Source organism: Euwallacea similis, chromosome 1 (assembly GCF_039881205.1).
Source record: "Euwallacea similis isolate ESF13 chromosome 1, ESF131.1, whole genome shotgun sequence".
NCBI classification, from domain to species: domain Eukaryota; kingdom Metazoa; phylum Arthropoda; class Insecta; order Coleoptera; family Curculionidae; genus Euwallacea; species Euwallacea similis.
Window position 1 is genome coordinate 1,804,567 of NC_089609.1, and position 21,943 is coordinate 1,826,509.

Genomic DNA, 21,943 nt, shown 5'->3' on the forward strand with positions numbered 1-21,943 from the left:
ATTGTGTTTGTTTATTTACTATTGTTATTTCTGTTTTTATAGTTAACTTGTGCTTGTAATAATTATAAATTATTTATCTTAATTGGATAAGGTCTAGTTAACATTCACTTATGGAATTATTTTGTTTAGTGAAAATGATTTATTTTTCGGTTCCGATTGTAATAAAAACGTAAAAACCGATAACGAAGGCTGCTGGCGGTGCGATTCCTACAACCCCCGGTTTGTTGTTCGCTTGACTGAGAATCCGTGGGAACAAAGCGGTGTACCATTATTGTCTATCAACATAGCGCCATCTGTACACCTTAAATAGGTTTATATACAAGGTTCTGCAATTTTTACGCCATCTAAACATGAGTAGTCAAACTAAGCATCCCTACACAGGAGAAATCTATTTCTATTTCGAAAGTAGTGCATCACGTACTTCACAAATGGCGCAACATTACAAATAGCATCAGCCATCCTGGTGCGTTTTTTTAAGTGTAATGTATTTCTCTTCATAAAAATGTAATTGTGTTTCACTCTTTAACCGAAAAGTGTCGTATAACTTGAACAGTATTGTCAATGAACTTAAAAGCATTAGCATAAAAAAATTTCGAGACCACTCATTTTTTTGTTTGTAGGTAATTTAGTTTGCTCGGGATTCAATGGCAACTGCTTTTTTCCTGATTCTTACATCGACTTACTGCAAAGTCTACAGCTGCCAACGGATCGAGAGTTCCTGAAATTTGTCGGATTATTTGGTCTTTGCCAAGTCAGTGGAGTGCATAACAATTTTGCCCTAAAAATAATTAGTGAAAATTGAGTGCTCCGATTTCAGCGAGATTGGGTTCCGCAGTAGCCGTACCACACAGCTTCCATATGCTGCAGTCAAAACTCAAATCGGACAACTTCGATTTTTGGGTCTAAAAATTTTCATGATGTATAGTCCATGATATTTTTTGGACCCAAAAATCGAAGTTATCCAATTTGAGTTTTGACTGCAGCATATGGAAGCTGTATGGTACGGCTACTGCGGAACCCAATCTCGCTGAAATCGGAGCACTCAATTTTCACTAATTATTTTTAGGGTAAAATTGTTACGCACACCACTGGCTTGGCGTTCACGGTTTTTCGAGTATTTTACTGAAAATTTAACATTTCGTACCAGGAAAACAGACGTGTGAGAAGGTATATTTAGCTCCTGATAATGCAACGCTATTTTTTGTTTGAGTAAAATTATCGTGTGATTTTTCGATATCAAAATTTGCGAAGCTGTTGTACCATACATGCGTTTTAAAGCCATTTTTAACGCATATTTCATTTCTTCAAGGTTGTGGGTGCAATAAAAGAAAACATTCTATCAAATATTATATTTCTGAACGAAAAAAGCTGATACACTATCGAATAAAAGTAATATAATATTCAATTAAAAGTATCTCACTTACTATCGCAAACTAACAATTATAGCAATATACATGTATTTGGGCTTAGAAGTATAGATAGAGTTTTCAATCCTCGAGCGTCACATTTCTGAACAAATAGGACATAGACTCCTTATTGTGGATCCTACGAATGGCTTCTGCCACCAAAATGCTTATATCAACGGTCTTAATTTTGTGACACTGCATCTTTTGCAGTTCGTGAGGGATTGTGTTGGTTACCACCACCTATAGAATATTACTCGCCATAAATAAATATATAAATACCTTCAGTTATTTACCTCGTCGATAGGGGAATCTTCAATAAGCCGGGGAGCATCAGAGGAGAGGAGACCATGCGTGGCCAAAACATAAATCTTGTAGGCTCCGCGTTCTTTCAACACTTCTGCAGCCGCAACAAACGATTTTACATCATCAATCATGTCGTCCTAAAATATTTTGCGTTCTGAAAACTGCCTCAAATTTTCGTCAAACTGTTTTTTTTTAACATACCACCATTATGGCAATTCTACCTCCGACATCGCCTACCACATTAATTGGCGGCTTTTCTTTGGCAATGTGAATGGGGACTCCTACTCCGGCATCCATGGTACGAGAGCGAGGGACCATCGGAGGAGAATAACGTCCATCCACCTGAAGTTATAAAATTAATTCTAAATAAATAAATAATACAAAAGAAATACTTCATCTGCGTCTGATTCTTTTTGTTCTCCGTGAATGACTGCAATGCCCAGTCGCAAACGTTCAGCATAAGAAGTGGCCTTCTTTGCAGAACCAGGATTCCTCGCAACTATTACTGCGTTTCTGTAGTCGGGAATCTAATCAATATTATTACAATTACAGCAAGCGTCATGTATAACAAACAATTGTTTAGCTTACACTCTCTTGAATGTATTGAAGCAAAAAGGGACTCGCCCTCAAATTGTCCACTGGACAATCAAAAAATCCCTGAATCTCTTTCTGATGCAAGTCCATGGTTATAATGTGAGTCATTCCAGATTTGACCATCATCTCAGCAACAAGTTTGGTAACGATCGACCCTCGCTTACGCATTTTGCACTGCTTGCTGTAGGGCAAGTAAGGAATAACTCCAACGATGGATTTTGCAGAGGAGGTCTTCAAAGCATAGGCCATAATCAGCATTTCCATTATGTTGTTGTTGACGTCCTTTGTCCCGGTTTGCACGATAAAGATGTCTTTTCCTCGAACAGAGTCACCAATTTGAAACATAGTTTCTCGGTTACTCCTGTGATAAATGGCGCATTGACCAATGGAAACACCCAATCTTTTGACGATTAAGTTCGCTAGTTCGGAGTGGGAGTTACCGGCAATTATGATGATGTCAGAGGTTTTAGGAGCATCCATGTTAAGGGCTGAAAGTGAAAGAAAAATCTAGTTTGAAATGTGATATGTTGAAGCCTCTTTAATTATAGATGATCACAAATTATTAGTCTTATGACATAATAATAGTAGTAGTAAAATGTGGAAGAGGGGCTGAAGCCCTGTAACTAAGCCCCTAGGGGTCTTCTTCCTTGTCAGCTCACCCCTATTTACTGCATATGGGCCCCCTCTCTCTCAGCCACAAAACAGCTAGTCTTCTTTGTGAAAAAATGAACTTTATCTCATTCAATTTCTAGAATTATTGTCTGTCTAAGTTAATTCCCACGTGTTATACAAAATTTTGAAGAAAAAAATTTCTTATAGGATACAGTAGCAAAGAGTAAACATTTCCTTGATATCATGGTAACCTACTCAAGACCATCATAATAATGTAGCAATTATCCACGACCTTTCTCTCGCCCTCCACGATGTCTTAAATTCAAAACTTTGTTAAGAGATATTAAAATTATTAATCTGTTTTTGATTAAGAACCTGTTTGTTGGTCTAATGATGATCCTTGACCTTTATTATCCTAAGAAATAAGATAATGAAATAAAAATATTAAGTTGTAGTAAGTTCTTTGGTTACTAATTTTATTTGATTATTGCCCTTATTTCAGATTAACCCCCTGCACTTAAGGCCTTTTATGATCAGGCAAATATAAAGTTCAGACTGCAGGCTGAGCTTGGTCCACCAAAGGAATTGGTAAAACAAACATATCGAGTTTGAGAACGTACGCCGCCGGTAGGCTAAAGCGCGGTACTGACACCCTTCAAGTGCAGAGAGTTATTATATCCACACCAATATTCACTGTACAAATACATATTAAGCTAAATTTGATGACATGAAAAAATCTATTTACACCTTGCAATAAGAAAATAATTAGAGTTAATTGATGGTGTTTGTAGAACAGATTTGAACAAGTGACACCCAAATAAACCATACAAACTACCAAAATAGCTTTCCATCATAGAAAAACATCTTTGCAAGTGTGGGAGAAACTAACTAAATTGAACTCACCTTCTGGTTTGCAACAAACTTAAAATAACTAACTGTTTTTTCTTATATGAATATTGGAAAATATGTGCCATGCATAAACCAAAAATAAAATTTTTAAAAAACTGTAAATAAAAAGACAGATAGCAAAACAGGTGCTTTTGACGTTTACCTTTCACGCATGTATTACGGTCATCACCAATATATTAAACAATCCGCATTAAAAAACTTGGTATCTGTGCATGCTGTACATTAATACGTCATGCAATCAATTTTTTTTGCATTGTTTAGTAAACATTCCTGTCGAGTGGAACTATACACATAAATTGATGAAGATTAAAACATTCGCAATTCCCTTATTGAAAATTATTCGATGTATTAAATAAATGCCCATTATCTTCAACGAAAATTCTTAAAAACGGATAGTAAAAGCATCTTTCGCGGCATTGCCATTATTCTAACTATAGGCCTTATCCTCTTGTGATGGGGATGATTCCTGTCAGTTCATGACCATTTGTCATTTATGTCACCGATATGCAAAATGGCGGACAAAGGAATTTGTGTCAACGTCTAGGAACGATGTATGTTGTTTGGTGCTTTGAACTGTGAATATTGGAGGAAATTAATTTCTAATTTCTAAATAAACAATTTAAAATGAACTTTTTATCTCTTAGATAAAACATCGATAATCAGCAACACGATGAGCAAGTTGCAGAACAGTAAGTAGTTCAGTATTTTACACCAGAACTGAATGTTTTCTATACATATTGACCCTTTGACATTTGCCTTTTTCCAAATTTAGTTAAATACATTTAAAAACTTCAAGTTTTTATCAACCAACACACTTAAACTAACAAACAACCAAATACTAAAATCCCCAGTCTAAATAGCAGTCACCTTGAAACAGCAGTGGCAAAATTGAAAACCTAAATTTCCTCGCTTTTCCTCTTTAGACTGCCTAAATATGCCTGTGTCTACTAAAGACAAGGCCAAAGACTGGCAGCTTGAAATCCTTATGGAGAAGTTGCGCTCAAAGGCCTCGCAAGTGAAGACTTTACCAGAAATTTCAAAACATGTTCGCATGACTCTTCTGGTATGTCTTTTATCACCCATCATCTAAATTTGCACTCTATGGGGAGATATTTTTAACAGGAAAAGAGATACGCTTTGGATAGTGTCGAGAAAAGCCAGCACCAGAAGTGTTTAGACACTTTACAGCATTTCATCAAAGTTACTGGCCTTCAGAGTATGATCGAGAGGCTGGAAAGTCTTACTCGACAGCTAGGGTATAAATCTGCTATACTCAATACCTATGACGAATTTATTGTGGATTTTTTAGGTTGAGATTTGTAGTGGAAACTTCTGGAGTATTCATATTTTCAGACATGTTCTACCTAGAAATTATTCTGGATCCCACAGGAGTAGTCAAAGATGTAAAAATCCATCATGAGGGCAAAATGGAACAGCAAAGCTGCACTGAACTGGTCAACTGTCTTACCAAAGGGGACTTTACAGATTTCACTACTCAACTTGAAGGATTTGTGTCAATTTACCAGCTAAATGCAGACAAGAAAATCAAATCTAAAGCATTCACAGCACTGGAAGCACTGGAGGCTGATTTGTGTACTTTAGCACAGCTACAGAATTTCTTCAAAGAGCCCTTTAATCTGATACACAAATCTCCAGTGGGGGTTTTGGAGAAGAGGCGAGGGGGGCATAATATGAAACTTACATACTTTGTGTCCCCTTATGATTTGTTAAATCTGGATAAGCATGAATTGGATGTAATTAGTATAGAAAATGTCATTTCTAAGGGGATGGGACAATGGGTTACAGTATGCATGGAAAGTTCAGTAGGGCACAAATTGCAGACTGCTTCTTTGATTACTGTGAACAGGAGTATGAATGGGAAAAGGTAACTGAGGGTACCAAATTTTGTTGCTTAGTATATATAAAGTTAAGATATACATGAAGGTTATATTAATTCTTACCTTTTGTTGCAGTACTCCTGTATATAATCAAATGAACAACCAAAACAGCACTGTATTACCAGCTTGTTTCACTCTGAAACTCAACAAACCAATGCCCATCTGTTTGTCACTAGTACGGAAGATTCAGCAAGTCCAACAATGGCATGAGGTGGACAACAGCACTCCTCAGCCTTTGCTAAATCTCATTGTTAATCATACTAGTGAGGGAAAGCTAACCTGTAACAACAATAAGGGGTTATTTGTGGTTGGTCTATAAATACTCTTCTTTATGCATTTTTCAAAGGTAATCTTTCAGACCCTTCCTGATCAAACTCATTGCTACTGCATGACTGAAAATCGCAATATGAATGGAGCTTTTGTGACCAGCATTCCATTCACTCATCCAGCCCATGTAGCCAATATCCTTATGGTCCTTAGGGAGCAGGCTGTATTCAACACTATTATTGGTAGTTGTGTGAGGCCCAATAGCAGACAAAGTATGTCTTTTTCTGGGGAAGTTTAAGATAGTGTTTGAAAATGATGGTTTTGCAGACTTTGACAATTTGACCATGTTTGAAGTGAGTGCCTTGTCTTCAACTCAAATTTCCATAGCCCTTGAGCATCCCCTACAGGAATGTATGGCCACTGCAGATATAGATTTATCTGATATATCCAATCTACAAGTTAGAGTGTATCCTGGCAGACCCAGGACTCCTTCAAGTCCAGATTTAGTCTCAGAGGTAGCCACCAGGGTGCTGAACACAAGCTTCTCAATTCCAGTAAAAGATTGTGCCAAGTTTGAAATTGTGAGAGGATAAAAATGCCGTGGTTTTAGGTTACAATGCGGGCAGTGATTAAAATGTGGGAACGGCAGGCGGTCCAGCCAAGCATGTATCACGGGCAGGAAAATTTTAGTTTGCCCCTCGATTCCATTGATCCCGGCGACCACAAAGGCCCCGGCGCAGGGCCGGGCCTATCGGAATTCGGGGGGCTGCAGGACAAGATCAAGCAAGAGTCGGGAGTTAATGGGCCACAGGGGCACCATCAGATCATGATGCAAGTAAGGGATCGTTTTTTGTTTTTGTTTTTATTTGTTGTTGACCTCAATTAACTTCTTAATTAAGGCAATTTAGCAACCTCGCACATCGAAAATTAATTTCTATGTGTGACTCACCGATTCGATCCATACTACTACTCAAAATTTTTCCGGTCGCACGTCGCACACTTTTAGTTTAGTTTTACTACGTTTAGATACTGACGTGGCGTCAGTCTGTAAACACCTATATTAAGCTAAAAATGTGTTTCTTTCCAGGACTCGCAAGCAATGTGGGACGAATCCATGAGCAGTTCAAATTTTCTAAACATCCCACCTTCCGATAGGGCGTTAACGAATCTTGAATTGGCCAATATTCTGGCAGGTACATACCATAAGTCACGCTTCTTAATAAAAAGTTTTCACTACATTTTTAATTTATTACCAACAGGTTCACCGCCGGAGAAGCCAAGTCCAGGTAAGAAGCACAAACGCAAAGCCACCGATGATTTGTGGAAAAGTGGCAAGCGGAAGGTGGGAGCGAACACTGAAGACTCGGAATATATTGAAACGTCCAGCTGCGATTCCACGTCGCGCAGCACCCTGATTTCCCAGGAAACCGAGGTGGCCACCCCAAATTCGGGGTAAGATATTTGCTTGAATATCCTTTAGAATCAAATTATTAATAAATTTTTTACTTTCACCTCAAGCTAGTTTCCATAAAAACTAAAACTCTTAACTCGTAAGACATTTGCTTCCAACGTTGCTATGGAAATTGCCTTGTAGTTAAAGAAGGCAGCAAATTAATAATTTTGCTCTTAAAAAATGAATGATTTTATTTAGGTCTCAGTCAGACTTGGAACTGTCCAATGTGGACTCGTCGGACTTTTTAAGCAACATTGAAAAAGGTGCAGGAGAGTTTTCATTAAATGAGCCAGGAACTGTCGATATGGACGAGATTTTATCCACATTACCTATCAGGAAGACTCCCCCTGAACAGTCTCCCAGCAGCACATGTAGTAGTATTCTCTCTGAGTTTACTGCAAAAAACATTGGTGGTAATAAAATGCAAACAAACAAAAATGAGTTAACCAAAAAAGCGTATTTTAGTTCCTCCAAATGTGAGCATAACTCCAATCTCCTCGTCCCCCACTCCCACATATTTGGGGTCGGAAAAGCGAATGGGCATCGAAATTATCCCCATCTCCCAGGCGGCGCCTCCCTTGATATCCACGTCAATTACGATCACCCCTATAACTACCGGTGTTAAAACTTCAGAAGACAGGAGAGACAAAAAGAGCAGTAGAAGCAATAGGGAAGATAAGGAGAAGAAACGGAAAAGGAAAAGAGATGATAGTCCCATGGGCCCTCCAGAGAAAGTTCCGATGAAACAAGATCCCTTATCGAAACCTGTGTCTGTCAGCATTAAGACCGCCGAAAGCCCTCCATTGTCGGGGTCTACACCTTCTTCCCCGAACATGATGCGAAAATTCAGCGCATCTCCCACCTCAAACAGGCCGCTATCCATATCGGGGAAGTTGAGTCCGAGCCTGCTGAAGCCAAAGTCGTCTGGTAGTGCCTCACATCACAGTCCTAGTCCCAAAAGTTCTCCTGCGCATGTCCCTTCCAGTCCCAAACACGGAATCGCTGGAATATCTAGCCCGAAACATCCTTCAGGAAGCGGGAGCGGCAAACCGAGCATGTCGACGTTAAAAAACGCAGCAAATTCGCCCTCCACTAAAGGGTCAAGTGAGAAGAGCAAGAGCAAAGAAGGATCCAGGTGAGTTTGATTATTATGTTTGGTGTTTTTTGAATCAAAGGCAAAATAATTTTGAATCGTGGAAAACAATCGGAGATATGTGCAAGAAAGTCCAACTTGTACTCTGCACATATTTCTGACTGTTTTGACACATAAAATTAATATTAGTCTAATATTTTCCAGGGACAAGGACAAAGCCCGCAACATCTTTGGCGGCAGCAGTAACAAAACTAAGTCCAGTTCTTCTTCCTCCTCGTCTTCATCGTCATCTGTCTCGTTCAAGATGAAACCCCTTGATCTGAATATAAGTAGTTCTGAGAGCGGTTCCCTTGAATCATTACCTTCACCCAGTTCAGACTCCAAGGGAAACCCAAACAGCCTGCGCAACCGCAAAGGTTCCCTTTCCGCCATCGTGGATAAATTAAATTTCAAAGTAAACGCACAGCATAGTGACGTTCCCACAGATCTCAGTGCTAAGTCTAGTAGTAGTAGCGGTAAAACACCCACGAAGGATGGAGGGAAAAGTGGTGCAAAATTGACGGGAGATGGGAAAAGCTCGGAATACATGGTGAAAACCAGCTCCGATGGGATGAAGCTCACTATCAACAAGCCTAGGACGAAAGAAAACAAGTCTGGGGTCTTGCTGAGTGGAAACTCCCAAGGCGGAGCTGCTAAGCCTTCTCAGTTAAGCACCTCTGGATCCCCGAAGGTTCACACTGGGCTAAAACCAGGTGTCACTAGTGGACCTGCTTCAAAGAAGCCTCAGCAATTGCAGAAAAGTAGCAGTTCCTCAGGTATTCCCAACTCCTCCACTACGTATATTTCAACTGGATTGAAGAGCGGAAATAAACCACCCCCAGGAAGTAGCGGGTCAAACAAACCTTTGGGGCCTATTAAATCAATTTCAAAGCCTTCAGTATCACCGAAACTGGGCTCTGGTAGCATCACCGATTTGAGCAGGAGCAAAGACCGCTTCAAGCCGAGCAAAAGCTCCTCGGAGAAATCTATATTTTCTTCAATGAAGGAGCGGGGCAAAGGCAGTCCCACCCCTAACGACTCGTCGGACATTTTTAAAATGCAGCCAAAAGTAGATCCGTATTCTTCAGCGCTGATGATGGAAGGAATGATGAAAACTCTGGATAAAAGTTTCCAAATTCCGAAATTATCAGATAAAAAAAAGAACGAGATGAATAATGTAAATAGGAGTACGGTGGACACGAAAATTTTTGATATGATGGTGAAGAACGATATCAGCAAGTATCCGTTGAGCATACCCGCGATGAATTCGTTGGACCAGAAGATTAGGAATAATATGGGTCTACTGGGGCCGGGCAAAACTGAGGACATGGAGGATAAAAAGAAAGAGGGGCCGCAGAATTTGTCCGGTAAGATGTTAGGAAAATATCTTTATTTGCGCAGATATAGTAGGCAACTTGTAAGATTTATTTTCAAAATTCATTTCTTAGAAATAGTACTAGTTGGTGAGTTCTGGTTTTTTAAACTTTTAGAGAAAGAGTTTTTTTGGTTGATAAAAATATATAGTAAAACTTATAATTTATTTTCTCCTGGAATTTTTTCTAATTTTCCGTGCGCATTTTTATTTTGTTTTATTTCAGTTTTATTTTATTTTTCCTTACAGGATCCTCAAATTGACCTTGTTGCCCAAATCAAACCAATTTTCATTGTGATAATACGCTAATTGTAAGTATTACCGAATTTGACCGTTAACTAACATTCTGGTTTGGGTATTTACAAATCACTTAAACATAAAATTGTTGTGTTGCATAGTTAGTCTATTGTTTATGTATTGCCGCTTCAAATTAGTGTATGCACAGTGCAGTTCTTTAACATGCAACACAGGATTTTAGGTGTTAAATTAGCAACTCCGTGTTAGATTCTGTTCACTGGAAGTGTGCCGAAAGTTGACCAAGTAATGATTGAAAATCATAAATATATTCACGCTGATGGCTCAAATGAAAAGTAATCCCCGGGAAACATAACAAATGTCCAGGTTTTTTGTAGTAAGACACACAGCTATTATTTACTAGTTTATTACATAAACGGTACTGTGACAATCCTCTGTTGTTGAGTTAAAGGACTAAACATCTTCCTTGCCAAACTGTAATAATTTTAGTATCAGAGTCTAACATCTCGTTGGAAATTTAGCACCCTAAAAATGAATTACCTATTTACGCAGCCCTTTTAAGGTTCATACTTTCGCTTTTAAGGTAACGACGACTTATTCCTTACCACCGACCCCTTGAACCCATACCCCTCGGCCAGCGAAGCCCTACATAACCTTCATTTGGCGTCGAAATACGCCCCCACAACCACTATAGACACCGAAGCCCTAGACTTCAGCAAGGCGCCCCCTTATCCGCACTCACCGTCCGTCAGCGTCCACATTGTCAATTCCAGGGCGTCGAGCAGAAGCTCCAGCTGTTTGGGGGATGAGGATTTGATCGACGAAGGGTTGGTTACCTTGGGGAAATGAGACGAGTGGTATTAGTTACTATTGGGAAAGGGTTGAGTTTGATGAGGTTCGGATCGGATGGCTTAAGTATTAGGTTTGTTTGAAGCTGCTAGTAAGACAATCATAAGTGTAAGGCTCAATTGTATGCCAGTAAAATGACTGATAAATCTGAAACTCAAACTTCAGTTCAAATTTAACAGTATAGTGTGGGTTGATAATTTCATTATTGTAGGTAGGTAAAGAATGAAATTGAGCATATAGTCGTAAATTAAAGCAGATAATCGAAGAAATTAAGCAACCAATTAGATTTGATTTTTAAATGAGAAGCACTGCATATTCATTGCACGTACTTCTGCAGAAATTGGACCTCGGTGAGCTTACAGAGTAAAAACGTTAAAGGTTTTTCTGTAGAGTATTTGATTGATATTTTGAATAAAATTTAGAGTTATAGTTTATTCAACCCAGGAGAAAGGAAACCGAACAGAAATTGGGTTTTGTAGATAATCAGTAACAGTTTTGCAGTTAACACTAAAAATCATAAAATGACAATAAGTCCGACATAACCTTGCCAATTTGTGCACGAATGTCGTCTACAAGAGATAAGTTCATAAATAAAATGCCCGATTCGAACTTCCGCAGACTTCTAAATTACTAATTGTTAACTAATAAACTGCCATGTGTTTTCTTGGGCGGGCTTTTGGGGAAAATTTGTAGTTTATGGGAGTTTCATAAATACTGGTTGAATGCCTCTGAAGCCGCTTTTAGATACTTAGATGAATTCTAATGAATTGCAACTGTGCGTTATTTGACGAAGAGAAACTTTTGTCATTTGTGGGTTAAAATACACACAAAAAAATCAATAATGTAAATCCCTCTAGGAAAGTAGCTAATTTCGATAATCATTAAAGAAATAATGTCCATGTTTTCGGGTATTTTCCTTGATTGTGATAAAAATTTATCGAGCTTCAGGAATAATTTAAGCTATTTTAGGTAAATTGATGCTAAATAATTTATATTTAATAATATATGTTAATTTATTATATATCGACTTCGCCACAGTACGATTATTTATATGAAAGTACAAAATGTGAATCTGGGCAAAATGTTTTTCACTTTAATCTTATTCCTTTCTTTCCACCATAATTTCCTTAAATTCTATTTGAACAAATGAATTTTTTAATATTTTCTGTGAATTGACAAGGAAAGAGAAGGGGCAAGGAACAAGAGTTTGATCATCCACTTTCATCTATGTAAGAAGTATTTTATTCAAACTACTTTGTTTCAACCCATTCAAAGCCCAAGTTGGATGGCACCATAAGTATGTTTAAGCTATTAAATTATTTTTTAAATGTACATACATAAGACTTGCAATTATTATACATAGTAGAATATAAGTTTCAATTTACAACCTGCATTTCAATTACCAATGTCCTCCCAACCGTTCAATCACCGCTTTCAGCAGTTCTGAATGACTGGCATATAAATTCAAACTTTTATCAATATCCAACCACCGCACCTTCGCAGCATCATCTCCCGCCCTTAAATTCAATTTACCCACGTGCTTTCCCTCCTCATCATGGAAGTTAACAGCCACAGTCTCCATCCAAGCATTGTCAGTGTTTCTTGGATCATCTACATAGCCTTTATAGATTTCTACTCCTTTTGTGAAGAAAGATTTAATCATTTCTTCCTCAGTTTTTTGTTGCTCTAAAAGATGGCTGTGCAGTAATAAATCAATAAGGATAAATCTTCACAAACCTTCAGATGTTTCAAGACTATTGAGAGCTTCTTCTAAAAATTCCCGCTTCAAAGTTTCACTTACTTTTTCACCTGGATCTACCATGCCCCCAGGTAATGCCCATTGGCCACAATCTCGACGCTCAATGGCGCAGAATTGCAAGATTTGCCTTAAAAAGTCCCCCAAGGTATTAGATATATATTAGTTCAGGTTAATCCCTAAACACTACTTACTTGCCAGTTAATTTATTTATGCACTTTTTCTGCTTATCATCAACCTTCCATCGAGTCACTATAGGGTCAGCTGCATGATTTGGGCCCCACTTTCCTAGAATTCCTCGCCCTATAAGACCAGTCCTCCCCTTGGGATTTAGAGGCCTCTTATCCTGTATTGGATAATCACCCATATGGCTCCGTCGATTAATTCTGTCATCAAGTTTATTCCATTTAGGTTTAAAGCTGGCATCGTCTAATAGTGTTATGTGAGGATGAGTAAACTTATCACTAAGTTTTTGGAGCCTCACATACTTATTGAGGGATCTGCCCAAGGCTTGTTAAGTAACGATTTTGATTCATATTCAGGGGGGTTATATTGATCAAAAGGAATTGCCCAGGGCACTAATTTATCAGGAAACAATAAGCGTTTTATACTGCTTGAGGGGTAGATTTCTCCTCTGCATTTGGTGTGCATTTTCAGGACTAAAAACATTAAGAGAATGCGGAAGATCGTATGGCGCTTAATTACGTGGTGATGATGGTATGGATAAAAAGGGTTTTAGACGGGGTGTACATTTGGGGATGAAATTGAGGAAAAATTGCAGAAAGAAATTCGGTGAAATTTGAAGACGTAAACAAAAACAAAACACTATCTTTTGACAGTTTTTAGGTTAGGTTAAAAGAAAAGGAAAATTGATGAAGAGTATTAGAGTCTCATTCTCACACGTTACAAATTAAGAAGAAACAGGACATCACTCCGAAAGTTCAGTTTGAAAAAGGTGTTCGGGATCACATGAAGCTCGTAACGCCATCTATCTTGATATAAACTAATTATAATAACCCTTAAGGTAATCCCCCTGGGCCAAATTTCAAAGAAGGTTAAACAAACTCTACAATTTGCTCCTCGTTGATTAAAACCACAAAATTATACAATTTTAAATTTTATTGATATATAAAATTGATAGCAACATTATTCTGTTGATTACTTAATAGTTGTATAATTATTATAAAAGACTAAAAAACAAACTTAAGTTAACAAAATGTTCCTTTGCAAATATTACAACGTAAGCTAAATATAATTTTAAATTTTCCGTCACACCAGTAACGAAATATAAACTCTCTTTGAATTATTTACACGTTTACCAACTCGTCAAAAAAAGCTAGGTACACTATGACTTTTTGTTCAATTTCGCACTCGTTCGGCTGTAGAAAAAATCAGCTTTTGTGGCAAAAGGCATGATGCGTTTGGTAGTAATCTATGAGCCAACCTTCCCGGGCCAAAATCTATATTTATCGGCATAATTAAGAGTAAATCAAATGATAAAATAAAAAAGGGCAAATGTCTCATTTGAAGCTGCTTAACTGGAAAGCTTTTTTTGTAAAAGTGAGCATTAATATATCACATAGTTATTTACATAACACGCGAAGAAAGTATTCTTAACCCACGGGCGTTAAGTGTTGCACACGAGCCGCAGGCAATCATGTAAATGTGTTAAGAAATTTTCTTAGGAGTTATATACACTATTTTCCCACGACCTTGTACAAAAAAAAGATAAAAATAAAACAGTTTACCCGACAAGGAATGAATATCTTTTAGCTATGTTCGAGATATGCAGAATACAGTTAAATTATTGGTAGAGACATATTTTGCCTAATTGACTAATATAATAGCATAATAATTCTTTCAGCAAGAGCAGTTCAATACACTGTCTCCATGATTCATTTCGTGTGTTTAATTTTCGTAGGAGATCGTGGGAAAATTATTTTTGTTTTTTTTTTGTTAACTCCAATAGCTCTTCCAACTCACGGAAAGTTTGGCCCATTTTTTAAGGAAAGGTGAAGGTATTTCTATTCAGCAAAGTAGCACCCATACGTCTGGCAAAAATTGGTGTATATATATACATATATATATATATATATATATATATATATTTATACATATATACTCGCTGATGTATCTATGACGGTGTAATGACTGTTACTTAATGAGAAAATCACATCTCTATTTGATTGAATTAAATTAATTGAAAGAATCAAACACTATCGTTGAAAAGTTACAAAGGATTTTTGTCGTTAAATGGATAATTTAACTTTAACTGGATTGGATAATGGAACTATATTTTGGGGCTCTAAAAATCTAAAATTATACCAACATCCCGATGTATAATCAAATAAAGCAGGAATAAGCACAAAGTGGAACTTAATAGGGAACACCATCAGCCTTATCGAAATTCCTAATAGAATACCCTCATCTTTTGAATTATTCGTCGAGGTAATAAGCACCTGCATAAGAAACAACAACCGTACAAAATAACCACTTTTTTCTCTGTCTTGACCCGATTGTCGCGCACCACACAACTTCTCGATTAAAACGAAAATCTCATCAATTTCTGCATACTGAAGTACACAAGCCAGCAATCGTTGAGCCGTTGAATAAATTATATTGATAACTTTAATAATAATAGTCATAAACAATAGTAATGGTTGTTAGAAATTACAATATATTTAGCTAGGGCATTGAGCTCTGCCAAGAGTTGCAATGACCGGTCGGCCCGAGGTCCACTCGTGCCGGATTACCGGACAAAAATAACTTAAAATAGAACCGATAAATATATACAGCAAACCCGAAAACTTGGTGGCCAAAAAATAAAAAATGGCGGAAAAAAAGGTCCACTTCCACAATAAAATCACCGTAGAAATGGATAACGCGATTTCCCGTTTAAAGGCAATTTACACTACACTTGCACTGAGATTTTGGTCTCTATTTACATGCCAGGACTCGAGTTGTGTGGTGCAAAACTCTCGCTTATCCCTCGTTCATGACCGCCGGTTGGATAAAAATCATCAATTTTATACTGCCTATTTGAGTCTTTAGTGGCGATTTATTCCACTAGTTTTAGGACCTTGCCAATTGCAATTGTTCTATCTGAAATTGCAGAAAAAAGTCGTAAACCAATAATTTTAAAACTTACTTCGATATTAATAAATTAAAGACTGAATACTTACTTTCATCTCTTAATGTGAATCTACCCATCTGTGGGAATTCTTTAAAGGGCTCGAGGCAAATCACGCCTGCGCACTCAATTCTCATAATTGCTATTTGGTCTTGTTTCACAAACCTCGGTCTAGTCTTGGATTTCTCTCCGGTTTTTTTCTCGATTAGACAAATTAAAGCCTGAAATGATAAATTCTAATAAAAACTATTCTTTTTCGACAATAAGAAAATTCGTGGGATCATAACTCACCTTAACAGTAACTTCTTCAGCCGCACAATGGATGTGCATGACTGCACTGTAACCTGCGCAAATGATACTCTTGTGCTCAATAATGACCAATTGCGCATCGAAGATGCGGCACGTGTGCACCGGGTTCACGGCGTCACAGAGCACGAATCCCGGACTAACGTCTTCTTCCTCCACTCCCTTCACTTTGACTTTCACGTTTTCGCCAGAGACAATGCGCGAAACCTCATCGTCGTCACTTAGGAGCATGTCTACGATAACTGGTGTCTGTAAAGCAACAAAAAACAACATTGCAACTTCGGTCTGTGCAAGTTTTAAGCAATTAAGTTGATGTTTTGTTAATGAAAATCAAGCAACGACAGTGAACACTAGCATGCCCCTCAGATTAACTCTATACATGCAGCGTACTCGTTGGATGAATTAAAGTCGAACCTTAAATTTTAACTAATTCCAAACAAACTTTCCGGAGCCTCCTTGTCAAACACCACTTTTTCACTCACCCTATTAGGCATAATAATCAAATTCTGTCCCTTGCGACACTCTCCCGACTCCACTTTTCCCATGACAACAGTCCCCATGTCCTTGTACTTGTCCACGATTGGCATCATGAAGGGTCCATCCGCTTTGCGGTTGATCTGCGGCAAGTTGTCGATGAAGGGGATAAAGGCGGCGCCGTCGTACCACGTGCAAATTGATTTGTCTACGGGCTCCTTGAGATTCTGGCCCAGTTGGCCCGAACAGGGCAGGAAGAAGAGGTCCTTGTTTAGGTTGAAGCCCAGCTTCTTAAGATAAGGGAGGATTTTGTCTCGACATTCGTTGTACCTGGAACCACAAAAATAATACTAATTTTACACCACTGTTTTATTTCTTACCTAGCTTCGTCCCAATTGACGGTGGGATCGTCCATTTTATTAACTAACACAACTAAATACTTGACACCCGCGGTTTTGGCTAGCATGGCGTGTTCTCTGGTCTGTCCTCCTCGGTCAAAACCGGTTTCAAATTCACCTAAAACAGAAATACATTCAAATATAATCTACAGCAGCTTTTTATGCAATAATACCTTTCCTAGCTGAGATAACTAAAACTGCTAAATCGGCTTGAGCTGCGCCGCCGATCATGTTAGGCACGAAACTCTTGTGGCCAGGGGCGTCCAGAATGGTAAAATGTTTTCGATCAGTCTCAAAGAAGGCTCTACCCACTTCCACCGTTTTACCCTTGTCTCGCTCTACATAAAGAACAATTGTATATAGAGTCCCGAAATTAAATTTAATACTACGCAATTTAAGAAAATAAGACATAAACATAAGTCTTCATGTTTAATTCAGGTTAGATCCAAGATTTTGGAAATGAAGTGTCCAGAATGTATTATGTTTATGGGAACTTTCTTGTTTGAACTAGGGAATATATCCTTAAATTTATATTTTCTGTACAATCTAGTAGATTACGATAAATAAATAAATTTGATTTCGTACGAAATTACCTTCCTGATTAGTATCCAAGGCCCAACTAAGGTACCAACTCTCCCTGCTTTTTTCGCATGCTTCTCGCTGGTATTTTTCCAACGTCCTCTTATCCACCATGCCTGTCAGGGCCATTATTTGACCACCGATAGTACTTTTACCTAAAAAATTAATTATGATCAATATCTCCCTATTATTGACTTGGGAATTTGCAGGTTCTTACCAGCGTCAACATGGCCAATAAACACCACATTAATATGTTCTTTCTTTTCCTCTACCTCCACGTTTTTGGCGGGCTTCTTTTTCTTCTGTTTAAGTTGTTCCTCGCCTGAAACCTCTTCATCGTCATCTTCGGGAGTTGTCACTTGGGCTGCACCTGAAAGAATAGTTATTTTTAATACAATAGAGAAAAATGCTACTTTTGACTCCTATAAATTTCACACAAACACACACACAATGTTTCTAAATCTAGGGCAAAGTTGCACAACTTGGTCGAAATAAGGAATATCCCAAAGTTTCACCCCTAATAGTAAGACTTGATTCTCTAGGCCTTTAAACAATGGAGAAACCCATATAACCTCATGCTCCAGTAACAGCTTAGGAGAATATTCTCGGCCGAGTAACGTATTCGAGACAATTGTCATCGTTCTAGAACTATCTCGCTAATATCGCAATTCTAGCAGACGGATATATAGGAAGACAATGCGCCAGAAGTTTGTTAGTTACATAGTCAATGCTATAATGATTGGATCCAAAGAAGTGTTCTAAGTAAATTAATACCTTGTTTAAGTAATTCGTGTTGTTATAACATTTTCGTTCTTAAAAAAGCTACTAAATTACAAAGAAGCATTGAATTAAATATGACAACATATTCTCACCAGACGCAGTACTATCTTCATCGGCTACATCTTCCCAACTACCACCTACACCAGTGGGACTGGTATCGTTCCCAGATGCGGGCGGAACAGGAGGAGGGTCATTTGCTTCAGGTGGCTCAATTGGCGATGTTGAAGGGGTGCCTAAAAAAAAACAACCAAACTAAAGTATATTGACATACTGACTGTTTCACTATTAATATAATTAAATTCAGGATATATTTTATGATTAAATGTTCTCATAAACATATGGCCAATCATTAACATTAATTTAATTTGTGAATTAAATCAATTACTTTTTCCAAATAAGTCATGACTTACACTACTTTACCAATTTTATTATTTACATGGCATTCCCTTGCCTGATTCACTTGGCATTAAATTGTGAAATGAATGAATGGAAGATATAATTCTATGGAAAATCATGACATTTTTTCATCAAGTGCAACTGGTTTTACTTTGTGAAATAGTCATCATACAGAATTAGAAAAAGATCAGAAATGGTTTAATACCTTACACAATTCCTATTCAACTCATATATTTATGTTTTATTCCACAATAATCCTCTAGCTCTTCCCAGACTCAGAGAACTACAGAGTTGGCTCTTAAACTATTATTTACCTAGCATTCTTATAAAATATTGCTTTAATTGGAAATAAATGATGTTCTACAGAATCTGCACTGTTAAAAATTAAATCGGTAAAACTACTTTCCTTAATTTGAGTTTTCTTATTTTGGTACCTTTCATTTTGGAAAAATATCCCATTCTTTGACCACAATTCACTCCAATCATGATGTTAACAGGCCTACCCAACCATGTTTTATTAATAATAGTCATATGAGTTCAGTCAAATAAGGTCTTTAAATTTCCTTTACTCTGCTTAGGTTCAGTCTAAACTGGAATGTTTTATTTGCTTGACTGTATGTGAGGGCCAAAAAGAGAGACAAGTTGCTTTATTTTTTAAGTACGAAGTGCTCTGACACACAACTTACAAAGACAAATTCTTAATTATAGAATGACCGAACTTTCAATGAGACTTCACGAATACAAAACTTCATGTATCTTGAGGTAATGTTATAGACTATAGGTAATCAAAGTTTTACATGTGATCTTAAATTTTTTAAATATGGATAAATCATTCCTGTTGATGAAAATAGATAAATTTCCTCTTATGTGATGCTAACTCAAGATATATGGATATCAATTATTAACAAAAAAGACAATTGTAACCAAAAATATGATCTAAATTGTTAGTAGTTTTCCCTTTTTAATAAACATGAAATTCCTATAATACCACAATTACATAAAAAAAAATTTCTATATTAATTTTACAGTTTCTGCACATTCAAAGTACCCATTATCACATTTTTCCATCCATTTACATGTTGACAATAATTGACCTTAACTGTTAAAACAAGATGAATTTATCAACACCATCCATTTTCATGGGAATGTATACTAAGTAAAGAAAATGCCATCAGTGATATTTGATCCAGGTCTGCTTTTAGAAAATTAAAAATTGATAAAGGTATTGCAGCATGTTTCAGGTTAATGTCTGGAAAAACCAGTATTAACTGGTTTGCTTGGCTATGCCATTATCATTATTCAAAAGCAAAACATTCAGATTTTCAATGGAATTTGAAGCAACAACTAAATGCAAATTTGAATTGTTCAATATGTCAAGTAGGTATGCTATAGTGCTAATTTCAGTAGTTTACCAAAATGCCTGCAGCATATGCATGCCTTAAAATGAAGTAATGATCTCAATAACCAAACAAAGCAAAGGGTGACTGAAGAAATCAGATTTCTTGAAGTTTTTTTTTTATAAAACCACTGTTTAATAGAAATGAATGGATCAGTGCGGCACAGTAGTGAAAGAACTAGAGGAGTCGTTGGCAAAAAATTGAGGCCATATAACCTAAATGTTCACAGCAGGTCGAAAAACTACAGTTATATCTTTACCTACCGTTTAATACTGGTTGGTGCTGGGGCGAAGCCTCTTTGCTTTGACCTTCTAGAGGGCTTGAGACGTCTTCGGCCGCCTTTGGAGACCCAAAACTAAACGAAGGCACAAATTCAACTGCATTCACGTTCAACGTGGAAAACTTCGCTGTCACATCTGTACCATGACTGGGACTGTTATTTGTGGAATTGGTGTCGGCTTGGGACTCCCAACTATCCGGCGCTGTGTTATTAGACATTTTCTCTTGACCCTGAGTTGAGTTTAAGGAAAAAATGGGAGGAAAACCCTGGGAAAACACGAAAATATTCGCCCGCGTGCGTCCACTCTGTCACCTACCGGAACACAATGGCCGACAACTGTCACGTCATTTCAGTACATCACCAGTCACCTGTTCGAGTGTCAGACAATCTCGGCGCGATTGCCACATTTCGGATTTGTGTAAAATAAAATAAATCATTCTTCGAGAAATTGAGAAAGTGTGCTTCATTCAAGATTTATTATGTATAATTAACATATAAAACTATGCAGGGAATGATGTGGAGTGTTTTGAATAATTAGAATAAAGGAATAATTAGTTTACAAAGTTTTTGCTGAGATGTTGCAATATCGCAAGGAGATACGCAAAGTTCCGTATGCAGTCAACTGCATTGCCGATTTTTAATTATACATTGAAATTTAATGTATTATCAAATTCGTAGGATTCCCATAACAGTGAAGTCCAATTACTGGCAATAAAACGTCTAAATGCCATCTTTCAGAGAAATTAAATGTTTAATTAAAACAATAATAAAAATAATTACAAAGAGCCCAAAATTAATGAGAATCAGAGACAGGAGATGGCGCCAGTATAGTTCGAAGTAGAAATTTGCATATTAAATATCTAAAAGTTAAATATTGCATTCAATTTGGATCAGAATTTACAATACATTACAACAATAGTCTTAAATATATGCGAAAGCTTGAAATGCGAAACATTACAAAATCTATATTCAAAATTATTGTTATTTTGATTATTAAAAAAAATCATAAATAAAAAGATAAATTAGAAAAATATTTAGGGGAAAATTTGGTTAGCAAAATGTATATTTATTTGATCCTATATGTATAAAAAAATAAAATTAATAATTAAAGGGATTTACTTTCAAAATGTCGCTTACTGTATGTAATATAATCTTCAGATATCGGTCAGAGAGGGCGCCAAGAGCGAAAAACAGTACAATCGCTTACATCTATTTGAAAATCCAGATTAAGTTGAAATATGAAATTCTGAGAACTCCTTTTGTACTCGCTTCGGCGGTACATATACTAAAATTGGAACGATACAGAGAAGATTAGCATGGCCCCTGCGCAAGGATGACACGCAAAATCGTGAAGCGTTCCACATTTTTTTGTACTTTTTTATTCGAATATAAAATTA

General features: G+C 37.1%; 4 protein-coding genes and 1 non-coding gene across 5 annotated transcripts; 2 read left to right on the forward strand and 3 right to left on the reverse strand.

Annotated features, from left to right (window-relative positions):
* Nucleotides 1–1,398: 1,398 nt before the first annotated feature.
* On the reverse strand, nt 1,399–3,910 carry LOC136410146 (phosphoribosyl pyrophosphate synthase-associated protein 2). The gene is made up of 6 exons (XM_066392155.1): nt 3,819–3,910; nt 2,298–2,791; nt 2,102–2,236; nt 1,911–2,051; nt 1,700–1,846; nt 1,399–1,646 (listed from the first exon to the last, which is right to left on the reverse strand). The coding sequence occupies exons 2-6, from the start codon at nt 2,781–2,783 to the stop codon at nt 1,488–1,490; spliced, it is 1,068 nt and encodes a 355-aa protein (XP_066248252.1). The 5' UTR covers nt 2,784–2,791; nt 3,819–3,910; the 3' UTR covers nt 1,399–1,487.
* Nucleotides 3,911–4,346: 436 nt separating this feature from the next.
* On the forward strand, nt 4,347–10,926 carry MED1 (Mediator complex subunit 1). Its single transcript, XM_066392063.1, has 15 exons — nt 4,347–4,513; nt 4,748–4,887; nt 4,947–5,080; nt 5,134–5,709; nt 5,798–6,029; nt 6,081–6,261; nt 6,317–6,543; nt 6,600–6,824; nt 7,077–7,182; nt 7,249–7,441; nt 7,641–7,855; nt 7,908–8,577; nt 8,740–9,941; nt 10,196–10,257; nt 10,785–10,926. The coding sequence occupies exons 1-14, from the start codon at nt 4,495–4,497 to the stop codon at nt 10,207–10,209; spliced, it is 4,134 nt and encodes a 1,377-aa protein (XP_066248160.1). The 5' UTR covers nt 4,347–4,494; the 3' UTR covers nt 10,210–10,257; nt 10,785–10,926.
* Nucleotides 10,927–12,269: 1,343 nt separating this feature from the next.
* On the reverse strand, nt 12,270–13,517 carry LOC136410153 (ADP-ribose pyrophosphatase, mitochondrial). Its single transcript, XM_066392166.1, has 4 exons — nt 13,295–13,517; nt 13,001–13,235; nt 12,788–12,936; nt 12,270–12,736 (listed from the first exon to the last, which is right to left on the reverse strand). Exons 1-4 carry the CDS (start codon nt 13,473–13,475, stop codon nt 12,450–12,452), a joined length of 852 nt encoding a protein of 283 aa, XP_066248263.1. The 5' UTR covers nt 13,476–13,517; the 3' UTR covers nt 12,270–12,449.
* A 390-nt stretch (nt 13,518–13,907) lies between these two features.
* On the reverse strand, nt 13,908–20,886 carry eRF3 (eukaryotic translation release factor 3). Its single transcript, XM_066402580.1, has 10 exons — nt 20,530–20,886; nt 18,566–18,706; nt 17,911–18,063; nt 17,708–17,848; nt 17,288–17,452; nt 17,097–17,232; nt 16,725–17,046; nt 16,228–16,491; nt 15,989–16,157; nt 13,908–15,908 (listed from the first exon to the last, which is right to left on the reverse strand). Exons 1-10 carry the CDS (start codon nt 20,762–20,764, stop codon nt 15,865–15,867), a joined length of 1,770 nt encoding a protein of 589 aa, XP_066258677.1. The 5' UTR covers nt 20,765–20,886; the 3' UTR covers nt 13,908–15,864.
* Nucleotides 20,887–21,807: 921 nt separating this feature from the next.
* LOC136415346 (U6 spliceosomal RNA) lies at nt 21,808–21,914 on the forward strand. Its single transcript, XR_010752605.1, has one exon. It is a non-coding gene; the product is annotated as a U6 spliceosomal RNA (small nuclear RNA).
* The last annotated feature ends 29 nt before the right edge of the window (nt 21,915–21,943 follow it).

Bases quoted from the DNA above. Each gene is read 5' to 3' on its own strand.
- LOC136410146 (XM_066392155.1), bottom strand. From the start codon at position 2,783: ATGGATGCTCCTAAAACCTCTGACATCATCATAATTGCCGGTAACTCC. The intron at 2,237-2,297 runs GTAAGCTAAACA...AATATTGATTAG, and splicing joins TTCAATACATTCAAGAGAGT to ATTCCCGACTACAGAAACGC. The intron at 2,052-2,101 runs GTATTTCTTTTG...TTATAACTTCAG, and splicing joins AAGAATCAGACGCAGATGAA to GTGGATGGACGTTATTCTCC.
- MED1 (XM_066392063.1), top strand. The intron at 6,825-7,076 runs GTAAGGGATCGT...GTTTCTTTCCAG, and splicing joins ACCATCAGATCATGATGCAA to GACTCGCAAGCAATGTGGGA. The intron at 7,183-7,248 runs GTACATACCATA...TATTACCAACAG, and splicing joins ATTGGCCAATATTCTGGCAG to GTTCACCGCCGGAGAAGCCA.
- LOC136410153 (XM_066392166.1), bottom strand. From the start codon at position 13,475: ATGTTTTTAGTCCTGAAAATGCACACCAAATGCAGAGGAGAAATCTAC. The intron at 13,236-13,294 runs GTATGTGAGGCT...TAACACTATTAG, and splicing joins TTGGGCAGATCCCTCAATAA to ACGATGCCAGCTTTAAACCT. The intron at 12,737-12,787 runs GTTTGTGAAGAT...GCCATCTTTTAG, and splicing joins TAGTCTTGAAACATCTGAAG to AGCAACAAAAAACTGAGGAA.
- eRF3 (XM_066402580.1), bottom strand. From the start codon at position 20,764: ATGTCTAATAACACAGCGCCGGATAGTTGGGAGTCCCAAGCCGACACC. The intron at 16,158-16,227 runs GTGAGTTATGAT...TTATCATTTCAG, and splicing joins CTGAAGAAGTTACTGTTAAG to GCTTTAATTTGTCTAATCGA. The intron at 15,909-15,988 runs GTAAGTATTCAG...CTGCAATTTCAG, and splicing joins ATTCACATTAAGAGATGAAA to ATAGAACAATTGCAATTGGC.